The sequence below is a fragment of the Gambusia affinis genome, linkage group LG08 (genome assembly GCF_019740435.1).
Source record: "Gambusia affinis linkage group LG08, SWU_Gaff_1.0, whole genome shotgun sequence".
In the NCBI taxonomy this organism is placed as follows: Eukaryota; Metazoa; Chordata; class Actinopteri; order Cyprinodontiformes; family Poeciliidae; genus Gambusia; species Gambusia affinis.
The window spans coordinates 7,423,834-7,435,841 of record NC_057875.1 but is presented as its reverse complement, the minus strand read 5'-3'; the positions used below and the strand labels follow the sequence as shown (position 1 = coordinate 7,435,841).

Below are 12,008 nucleotides of genomic sequence, written 5' to 3'. Positions count from 1 at the left end.
TCATTAGTAAAAAAGCCAGGAGAAGTCTAATTCAAACTTTGCCACAAGCCATGTAAACCTGGGTAACCAATGGGCATGCTTTCATCAGTAGGGACAAAGATCAGAGTTGAAAAGAATAGATTCATAGCCTGATTATGTTAGCCAACCTTTATGTTTGTTATTTTCCGCTTTTCCTGAAAATCACAACATTTTAAGATTAGAATACTACAGTACAACATTAAAAAGACATGAAAAGTGTGTTTAGTATTCTTAAAGGTTATTATTAAAATCTCAATGCACATTTAATCTGATAAATGAGGCTCGCAAAAGTAATAGATTTTGTGAATAGGTTTTTATTTTAGTTTTATTTGGAGAAAGTGTCTTTATGTTGTACTACGTCTTCCAGCCGGCAGATGGAGACGTATTTGTTTTGAATGTTCGAGGAGGAAAATCAAAATGGCGATTCCAGGACCAGGTAGGTGGACGCGTTGCTATGGTTATAGACCGTCCTCATGCGTAAACTTTATAAAAATGAACATAATGTACCTACATAGGTTGTTGTTCCTGTTTTGCTTCACTTCGTCGTGTCTATTTTAATTTGCAGGAATGTCTGCGGGTTCGGTATCCTTTTTAAAGTTGTTAAAGAGATACAGATCGAAAATAATGAACACACATTGTCCATCCTGATATTTGGAAGAGACAGTAATACTTAACTCTGCCTCCAGCTGTCCTCTGTTACCCTGCAGCTGCTGCTGAACCTGACGAGCATCTACTTCGTCTTCTATTTCCTCTTCACTCTCAGCCTAATCATCAAAAAGAGTCCGTGATGCCATGTGATACTCTTACATTTCTATCCCAGCACGTGTTTTATATAACTACTGACAGTTACTAACATTTGCTCATGTTAGGCTTGGAACTGCCGTATCCTTCTGATGCGTTGACAAATGATGTTGGTCTACTGCTCCTCTTTGCTGCTCTGGAGTTTCTGCATTTCTACTGGGGTGAGAAAAACGCTCACACTTTGCAAACTGAGTCACTTTGACGCATACTTTTAATGAAGCGTGTTAATAAGATTTTTGAAACTCACTGGATGAATCCACTGCAGGTGTGAGGGGCAATCTGACGGAGAGTGACAGCTATATGTTTGGGAACCTCATTATGACAATAACAACCATCTTATTGGCGGTGTACTTCCTGGTGTGGCAGACCTACGTCATGAGAGCAGATGTAATAATCAGCAGTGTGTTGATCACTTTCTATGGTGCAGATGGAGTCATGGCTTTAAGCACCCTGGCCAAATTTAGGAGGTTTGTTTCAATAATATACATTTTTAGCCTCTTGTGTCACTTTCTTTTGTTATTTTACAGCCCCGATTCCTCAACAGAGGAAAAAGTTATGGGAATTACAATGATCAGTTGTTAACATGCGGTAACATCTTTGACCAAGCTATCTTTAAACTCACTCACCATGTTAATTCAACCAAAGTTTGCTAAAGCTAAAACTAAAAGCTAAAACTTTAGATCTTGTTAACTAAAGACAGGTTGGTGATTATGTGTGTTTTTAGCTAATAATGAGAGGTGTGCCTGAATCTGAGAAGACAATGCATCATTAAATTGACCTCTGAAAAATGTGACCCTCTCACTTCTGAGATGATGTTTTTGCCCCTGACTGAAAGGATAATTCTAAATCTATTTCTTATGATAATATACAGTGGCACAAAATTCATTACAAACTGGTCTCTTGGACCAGTTTAATGTTTTACCTTCAAAGTTTTATTTGCACAATAAGATTCAGTCATACTGAAATGATTGAAGCTTATTTTTCTGATCTAGAATTTTCATCTTCTAGATCAGGGTTCTGGAATTTGATGCCCTGGACTCAAACAACAAAATAGTGCCCTGATTTTTATTTGTTTTGTTCCATTGTTTTGTCCTGCGCTCTCATAAAAAGACACGTGTCTCATGCAGGCTCCCTTGGTAAACTTGGCCCAGAACCGACTCCGGTTGACAATATTTTATCTTACACTCTTATATGAGATTTACTGATATGTTAAGTATTGATATTGCAGGTAAAATGCTAAGGTTACACAAGTCACTCTTGAGATCTGGTTTAAAATCTTTAGAATTTATTCTATCAGAAATTTAAACTATCTGTGGAAACTTCCGAATTCAGTACAATTAAAGACGACTGTGCAAGTTCTGTTTATTACCAGAAATAAAAGACAGTCTGGCAAATTGTAATATCTGGTGTCAAATGTTAGACAAAACACTTCTTTATCTGATATTGACACCAGGACTCAATTTATGGTGATTGACAAGATATCCTGACGTAATTAGCATCTCATATGTTTGTTTTGAATGACCTGACAACAGTGAGCTTTTCTTTGTTTCACAGGCTATTGTTCAGGCATGGCTCCTTTAAGACACGCCTGCATTATTGATATGGATATCATTTATCCGAGTGACACATATACCTGATAGAGTGTCAGCACATTCTTAGTTTTTTTTTTCTATCTGAAATAAATTTTAAATCATGTTGGAACTGAAGAAATGGATCCAAAAGTTGCTGAATAGTTCTGTTGTTTACAGTGTGGATTGTTTAGATAATGCATTTTTTTTTGTTTTTACCTTATTGGTAAAACATAATTCATTGATATAAGTGGTTTAATGATATCTTCTGTCTTTCTTGTTTCAGAGAGTATTTTTGAAGAAGACTTCACCACCATATATCCTGCAGCAAACTAGGAAGTTAAAATTTCACAGATAGAAAACAAGATTTATGAAATGAATTTTTTTTTGGACAGATAGAGTGTTTTTATTGTAATTTCTTTTTTTATTATTAAACTTTTGTTCTTTTGTAATTATTTCATTCTTGCAGGCTAAGTATGAAAAAATATACTAAAAGTGGCTTAAATTATAAATTTATTGAAATCTAATTAATTGTAAGTATTTATGTAGCTGGAAGTGGAAGAATAATAATAGAAATATTGGTTGTGTTCAAAGTCAAACCCAGGGTTTCTGATCAGTCGGGAAAAGTAAAAAAAAAATCTGATTTAAATCATTTCTGGGTCTTGGTAAATGTTGAAACAGGAGAGAATATACCAAATATTTGCATTTTCACCTTTAATTCATTATCCCAATATCTAAATCCATCTTCATCCATCTAATCATTCATCTGCCTTTGTGTCCCTCTTTCCAGACTCTTGGTTTGTGGGTTCAGAATTTACACATTGGCCACTGTATAAATATCTGTCATAAAGTCAAGGCAATCTTTGGTTATGAATAAAAAAATCTACTTCACTAACTTGGAGCCCTTCTATTAAAACGTTACAAACTATCAGTTTCAATGTGTTACCTAGTTTGTCCAGCAGGGGGCAGAATAGCTTTAAAATGTAATAAAAGGAAATATTTTTAGACCTTAGTTTCTTTCTTTCTTTATTTTTTTTTTTTTTACAGCGCTTGTTTTTAAGTGTTTAAATGAGGTTTGGTCATACTTTAGTCAATGGGAAAATCAACAGTCTGGACTTATGCACAGCAATGGCAGCCTAAATCCAAAACAGTATTGTGAAATAATGTGATATGGCCCAGTAATATGAAATAACAAAGAATAGCCCTAATGTTTTCACACTGTGTCCTCTACAATGCCTTCCTGCCTGCATTTAATATCTACTGCATTTTCAGTGTTTGTCCTTTATGGCTCCACTTTCCTCAAACAGATTTCTCAGTACTGACAGCTAAGGTTAATGATCAAACCCGGTGACAAGGTTCCTAAAGTAACCACCTTCCAAACAAATCACATATCAGAGTGCTTGTGGTTGAGCAACGGGTGAGCACAGATAAACACTGACTGTAGGTCGGCCGTGCTGTATGCCTGTCCTTGATACCCCAAGAGGTGACTTTTTCTTCTGGCTTTTAGTTTAAGTACTATGACTGCTTATTCATGTAATTTGCACTGCATAAGTACAGCATTGTGTGGATTTTTTTTTTGGAGGGACCAAAGAGAGGTCATTGTTAGCAAGTGATACTGAAACCTGGGCAGCGATCCATGCAATCACCCTCAGGAATCCAGCCAGTTTAGACCAGTCTCTGCTTAGTGTAGAAAAGAAGCCTCTGAATATTAAAACAATGCAACACATTTCTGAAGTGATTTTACTTATTTGTTTGTTTAATATTTTCTGTTGCTATGTAAAAGTTGAACATGTTATTGTGGATGTATTTTAAATGATCACTTCTAGTTAATCTCCTTTTTTTCTTCCTATTTACTCCACATCATCAAATGCACACTAATGTGCATTTGATGCACAGTGGTTTTATCTTACTTGAATTACTGGGCAATGATTTGAAATAAACATAAATATGTTTTATATTATGTTACTGACTTATAGGCTGCACAGTGGCACAGTTGGTAAAGCTGTTGCCTTTCAGCAAGTAGGTCCTGGGTTCAATTCCCGGCCCGGGGTCTTTCTGCATGGAGTTTGCATGTTCTCTCTGTGCATGCGTGGGTTCTCTCCGGGTTCTCCGGTTTCCTCCCACAGTCCAAAAACATGACTGTCAGGTTAATTGGTTTCTCTAAATTCTCCCTAGGTGTGAGTCTGTGTGTGCATGGTTGTGTGTCCTGTCTGTTTTCTGTGTTGCCCTGCGACAGACTGGCGACCTGTCCAGGGTGAACCCCGCCTCTCGCCCAGAACGTAGCTGGAGATAGGCACCAGCAACCCTCCCGACCCCATTAGGGACAAGGATGAACAGACAATGGATGGATGTTGAAAATATGTTAAAACAACACTTTTGCAATAATAATATATAATATATTGGTCATTAAACAATTAAAGATTAGTTGTGTGTAATATTCATGTAAGTATAAATATCAATGTATGGTTAGGCTGTAGAGCAATAATATAAATGATTAGGTAATTCTACAGGTAATTACCACTATAGACATATGGATGATATAGATGTAGGACAAGTTAAACAGTGATAAGATTTAATAAGCATTTCCTTCCTCTAACTCGTTTTGAAATTAAACAGAATTTAATTTCTATTCTGCTTTTTTAAATTAAATTATCTAGTAAGCCTGCAAGACATAGTTTTATTGTATGCTTGATTTACTATAATAACCATGTTTGAAATAAAGATTATCTTCAGATGAAACTGCAGCAAACTGTTTAGAATGAAATATTGTGTCTTAAATTAATTTAATTATACATACTTATTTTACTTAATACACTATACTTGTTTTCCAGTTAAAGTAAAAAAGGGAAAAGGTTCGTTTTTTATATAAAAAAGGGGAACTCCCTATTATGTCAACAGAAATTCTTGAAATCAAATTGTGAGACAAGGGCTGGAACCGCCCTCAATTCAATACAAGTTGACAAAAATAACAGCATGCAGGAAATAAAGTACACAGTTTTTGTTTTATCAAAGAGGAAAAATGTTTTTAAAGTGATTGCAGTAAATTTTGAGACAGATTAACCTCTAACCAACCAGCAAAGTGAGGTCTGAGGTTAGTCCCGCCCCCTTTTGGGTTGAGTTACCTGCTCAGTCACCATCTCTCACCTGTACCACCTCTCTTCCTTCAGTTGCTGTTTTCTTAGAAGTGAAACAGGTGGTTCATTCGGACCTATCTTCGTTTTTCTTGCAAAACCAAAGCTCTTTGACTTTGACAGTTTCGACAACCTCTCCCACCCTCCCCCCGCGGAGTTACCTTTCTTTCTGCGGTTCTGCACTGAAGATTTTAGGATGGTCGGCTGACGTCGGGGGCGCTGTCTGAATCCACGTGTGTCAACTTAAACGCCCAGTCTGCGAAACTTCTCCGTGAGTTGCTAAAGTGATGACAAATGCACTGTTTGAAATCATAACTGTCATTTAGTGTGTTTGGCTTTCTTCTATAGTCACGGTGCCTTTTAAATGTTTATTAAAATCACCTGAAGGTTTAATTAAAACCTGTTGAATCTTTAGGATACGGAATCTGTTGATGTTGTGCTTCTTCAGTAGAAAATATGGTGAATTTTTAGGATAAACAGTTTTAGCAAGATTCAAAGATGTCTGCACATAATCAGCAGTGGCAGTTTTAAGAGCCACAACAATGAAAGACATTTTAAAAGCAGTACAACTTGATTTGTTCCTGTTTTGTGTAAACAAACAAACTAAGCATAAAGTTTCTTCTTCTGCTTAGTTGATTGACAACTATAGTTGAACTCATTAGGAATCCCCAGTTGCAAAGGTGGAGATTTTTTCCATCAAGCTAGGCTTCAAAATCCAACATGGCTACCACCTGTTTAAGATAGAGATGGATTAATTAAGATGTTTATTTGAAGTTGTCATTTTAAAAAATTTATTTATTCACTTTCCATTCACTGTACTGTCCATTTTCTGTTATGTCACTACAGAGCTTGAACGCCTAGAATGGCTAGAAAAACACTTACCCTTTAAATAAGTAGGCTAAGTACTTATATAAAGTACTAAAGGACTTTAGTGCCACTAAAGGCAGTACTAAGATATCATCAGTAACACTTTTACCACAGTCTAATAAGGAATGATGTAAGGTGTTCCAAAACTTTTAGGCACACCCATTCTTTAGAAAAAACTGTGTCTGCATAATGCTCCAAGCAGTAATTGAGTAGCTAGTAATGCTGAATAAAGTCTGGTGCTGTGGATTAACTTCATAATTAATCTGAAGGCAAGTGTTTATGACATAATGTCCAACTAAGGTCACCAACTATGATAAAGAATGATGATGAAGGACCATTGTTCACCTTTGCATGTAGAACCCATCAAACATATAATTGAGAAATGATTAAAAGAACTGACTATTAATCAAGTTTGGAATAAGGTGACTTTATTTGAGTCCATTTTGAACTTGGTTTGATTGTTTTGCTTCTTTGGTCTTTTTAAGGTCCTTTTAAGGGAGCAACTTTAAATTTTTATGAACCTTAATGGATTAAAAATATGTTCAAATAAACACAAAGCAATTCAGCACGTTTGATTTTAGTCCAGAAAGGCAGCTTCATAAAAAATTGATTGATAAAAGTCACATGATGCAATAAAAATATACTAAAATAGTCATTCAAATAACTATAATTAATTAATTAAAAGTATCATTTTGTTAAAATGTTAGTTTTTATTAAATAACTCACCTGAAATAATTCAATGTAAAATATATTGAATTATACATTTCTATTTTTGAAAATAATTTCTTTTTAGAGTATTATTCAAATATTTCTTAGTTTTCATACTGCAAGTCACCATTAAAAAGTTTGATATGTTACCATGGTTAATTAAAGAGAGAGGCATCTGACTGGTTAAGATTCACTGGCACTCCTTTGTTGACCAATCATCTGTAACTGCAGCAGTGATAGTCCCGCCCCTAACTCTGACAGGTGAAATAAAATTATGTCCTGCAATAATTGACTGACTGTAAATATATCTGCTTTTTGGCTGATTTATTTAGCAAAATATATTTTAATACATTTTTGACCTTATCATGATATATTTTGTCTTTGTCTCAGGTGTTTAAAATGTATTAGAAATATAAATAATATATATATTTTTTTAAACTCTCACTTTTGAACCTCGATAGAGCATATCTAGTGCTTCTGCTTTATTTGTTTTGCTATCACAGAACAATGAAATGTCTTTTTCATTCATATGGGATTATTTTGGAGTTGTAACATTTATCTGGCTCTGTTTTTCCAGCATTTCACCAGGATATTCTGTGTCCCATTTAGTCTTAATTACAGCTTTTAGTTCTGTGGTCAGAGGAAAGTGGTTTCATGTGGTTTTACTCATTGTAAATACAACTACCCAGTGTCCAACACATTTTCCAACACTGACGTGTGAATCATGGTGCTTTTAATGGAAAAATCATCAGCATTTACAACAGCCTGAGCTGATTCAGTTAAATGGCCTCAGATCAGATATGTGTTATCTCTTTCCAGATGGTTTTCAGGGTCCGTGGGACAAAGTCCAGATTGCTCATGTAAGAAGAAAATTAGATTTTGGTGGAGATTACACCAGTTATTAATGTCAGTGGTTTCTGGTTCTGCTTTATGTTAAGGTTTGTTCATAGGTGACTGAACAAATTTAAGCAGAAAATATAAGCTTATTAAGAACACATGCTGTAAGTACTGACTTATTTTTCACTGCAAGGATTTATTTAGCGGTGTTTAAGTTGTGAAGTATGCTTCTCAGAATTGAAATCCATATCATGAGGAGTGTATTGCCCTAGAATTATTAATTTGGTTTCAGCTTGTGTTCTGCAGTTGTGTGCATGAGCCATAAATATTATAGAGTCTTTTAAAATGTTTGTCTAGACTCGATGCAAGCAATTATGCACCCTGATGTTTTCTTAATCTTATTTCTACAAACAGCCTCATTTATCCACACCACTGACCTGTGACCTTTTCCTTTCTCGGCTTTCGTTATTTTAAGCTAATTTATTACATTTCTGCCTTTAGCTTAGGGTTTTCAAAATAATCAATATTTTGATATAATCAATACAAGAATAATGAATTTTTCAAAGATACTCATTTGTATCCCAGTCAATATTAACTGACCCATTCGCATTTGCCCATGTTGTTGCACTTCTTCCAGCAACAATATCGAGCTCAACACATGGGGAGCGATGAACAATAGCGACAGGCGAAGGTCATCGCCACCCAATGTATCGTATTGTGTTGAAACTCAACACATGGGAAACGATAGCGATGGTAGCAACAGTAACAAAACTTGAACATCTTTCAGCTTTCATGTGTTATGTCAAAAACCCACATGTTCACGTCTAATCGTAAGAGCTTGAAATTTCTGCATTCATAAGAAATTAATATTATTATTTATAATAATGTCTTATTTTTAATGATAATAATAATTTATATAAATTGTATGAATGTCATATGGATAACATATTTATTTGTTTATTAGTAAGCAATTCATTGCTAATCAGATGTTGTATGTTGGTCTTTGACACTAATTATCAACCAAAGGTGATTGTCAGATTTTATCACCTGCTCGCTCAAATAATTTGTCATTTTTGAAAGCTAGAAGATTATTAAATCTATATTGCCTTATTACCTTATTACATAACAGTTTAAACTCAACCTCACCATGAGTAGATAAAGAGTAAATTTAAAAATATTGTAAAGTTCTGCTTATCTGGATTGCAGTCATTTTCTTTAATATCTTGGGCATTCACAGTGCCCTCCACACCCATTGGCACCTATTGGTACAGACGTGCACACAAGATATGATTCTTCTTGATGTCTATCTTTCCTTCCGTGTGCCTTCCACACCTCTTTGTCTTGTGTTTTTCCCTTTCTTTTCTTGTATCATTTCTTTCTTTATCTTGGGATCCTTTCCAGTAATCATGGAGGACATTGTACTTTAAAGGTAAAGCTGTCATTGCTCAGCAAAAAGCAGATGCAGGTGCACAGATGGCCTTGTGCTGCAAGGTTGACAATACATGACACCGAGCCTGTCCTCTTCTGGCCTCGAGCACCTCCTGAATGCTGGCAGCAGGCCAGAGCCACGAACAATATGCATGTAAAGGTGATGACCAGAGCGATAAGGGCAGGAAGAGCGGTCTGTAGCAGATTTCACTTATAGTAAAGTAAATACTCTTTGTCATGGCAGATTTAAGCCGTGGAGCCACACAGCTGGAGGTCAAGCTGTAAAAAGTGTGGGTGTGAGCTTTCATTTTATTTCTTTCAGAGGACTTGAGCAGATTACTGCTTTAAGCTGTTTTTTATGATCTCCATGAAGAATGCTGTTTAAACACACCTTCAACTGTCACACAGAGTGTTTATGTCCTACCAACAACTACAGTGTGAGCTGCTTGGTATAACAAATGTAAGATTTCCCACACATTATAGCTGATCAATGTTAGAGAGTCGGAACACAAGACCAGTTTCCTACAGCCAACATCTGCTGGTGACACAGGATCCTAACCTCTTGCTACTTGTTAATAATACAAACAGAGCTGCTACCTTACAGCAGTGTGTGGTTCTTTGGTGTTTAAAAGTCAAATAAGACGATTATTATCTACAGTCTTAACTGTTGCTCACCTTTCTCATTAACAAACCTTTATTAGTATTTAATAATGTAATAAAAGCAAAGACCTAATAAACTTCACTTGTGCTTTGTTGCACATATTATTGGGTTCAGTTGATTATAGATAAGGAAAATTAGGCTGTTCACTCATAGCCCTGTAGACCTGGTGTTTACTGTGTAACCTGCCTCTTCACGCGTTCACAGCTAAGCCAAAGTCCTGAGGCGGAAGGGCGTGGGAAGGTTTTGTTTTCTTTTCTACTCCTCCTTATCCTTCAGATTTAGGAGCTGGGCTCTGTTACACTTTGCTTTGTGTTCTTAGAAGTTGCACTAATCATGCCAAACAACTAGTCTGTGTGTCTGGATGTGAAAAATCTGTCTAAATTGATCCGCTTTTCGTTATGCACGCATAGTCCTCAATGGACTGGATCTAATTACACAGAGTGTATCAGCCTGCTGTTTGCTTTTGTTTCCCCCACTTGCAGCTGCAGAAGAACAAGCTGCACACCTCAACTTCAGATCTGACTTGATAAAACACCTTGAGCTCTTTAACATCATAATGTTGAAAACTTGTGACTAGACAGCGACATGGCAAAGTATTCAACTTTTTCATACTTTCTTCATGATGCAATCACAGAATTGAATCTTTTTGGAATTTCTTGTGACACAACAACACAAAGAGTAGATTCTTATTGTAAAGAAGAATGAAACTTAGTTTTAATATATATATTTTTTACTTGTGAAAATCTCAACTTTTTCACCAGCTGAGTGAAAAATCGTTTGATGTTTTGATATTTACCTGGAACCAGCTGCCTCCAGAAGTCATACTATGGATTAATGTTAAAATGCATGGGATTACTGAAAAAAATATTTTGGTAGCTACAAAAGCATTTAGACTGAGGCAGATATTCACCTTACAGCAAAACCCCTAAGTATGAGGTGAGGAAAGTTTAAAACAAAGCATATTAATGTGTTTGAATGGCCCAGTGGAAGTGCAACCCTAAATCCAATAGAGACTTGAAAATTGTTCACGAGTATAATTTTTCTTCCATTTCATAGTCTGCTCTACTTGTTATTCTATCCCAACAAAATGCATTGAAGTTTGTGGTTGTAAAGTCACAAAATGAGAAAATGTTCGAAAGATATAAATAGTTCTGCAAGAAAACCTATTGCACATTAGACTGTATACAGTATTAAGACACAGCATTTGTACAGTTGTCTATAAAATTACAAAATATGTTAAAAAAAAGTTCACTGTGTTGTTCAGTTGTTACTATATAGTCTGTTCCTTATAAAACCATAATGTATTTTTCCCTTACAGATTTCATCTGTCACTATGTTTTGTTGCACTTGGATGTTTTAAATCATCATACAAGTTCAAGTAATAGACATGGATATCATAAGTGTATACATGGTTTTTAAATAATAATTTGCATAGTTTGCAATAACTGGTTATGAGCCACTATGAAACACTACACCCACCATGTGTGTCTGTCAGCCAGGTGCTCTTTTTCTGAAATGGTGTCTTAGTGTTATGTCAAAGATCTTAGGGACAATTTCATGCCAAAGTTATTTTTTCCCTTTTTCATGAGCTTGCTTTTCTCCTTGGGGTTAATGCTGTTATCACCTGGCTAATCATTGGCTCCAGAACCTCTGTAAGTGAATTTGTAACCCTTCCCATACTAATGGATGTAACTGACTTTGCTTTCCATTTATTCTTTAATTTTCCTAGACTATATGGTATGATGTGTTGCTGTCTGACATCTTTCAGTCTACTTCGTGTTGTCAAACAGGTTCTACTGAATGTTTCTGAATTCCACATGCCAGGCAGTTATTAGGTGTTAATTTTGGCTTTCCAAAAAGCTGAACCAAAATTCATTTTCTAATTTCTTTTTTTCACATTTGAGCATTTCTCCCATAATTTAAAAACTGCAGTTTGTGTTACTCAGGATATCTCTGTAAGGGATTTATTAAAATAGGTTTGGTCTGAAT

The 12,008-nt window shown here is 35.5% G+C and overlaps 2 protein-coding genes across 2 annotated transcripts in view; both read left to right on the top strand.

Moving 5' to 3' along the window:
• The first annotated feature begins 416 nt into the window (after window positions 1-416).
• Window positions 417-4,342, top strand: LOC122835845 (transmembrane protein 80-like). The gene is made up of 6 exons (XM_044125251.1): window positions 417-454; window positions 584-600; window positions 705-798; window positions 888-980; window positions 1,085-1,286; window positions 2,674-4,342. Exons 1-6 carry the CDS (start codon window positions 436-438, stop codon window positions 2,684-2,686), a joined length of 438 nt encoding a protein of 145 aa, XP_043981186.1. The 5' UTR covers window positions 417-435; the 3' UTR covers window positions 2,687-4,342.
• Window positions 4,343-4,479: 137 nt separating this feature from the next.
• eps8l2 (EPS8 like 2) overlaps window positions 4,480-12,008 on the top strand; it is a 30,287-nt gene continuing 22,758 nt past the window's right edge. Inside the window, exon 1 of the mRNA XM_044125249.1 lies at window positions 4,480-5,789. The gene's annotated coding sequence lies outside the window, so the exon portion shown is untranslated. The remainder of the gene's footprint in view (window positions 5,790-12,008) is intronic.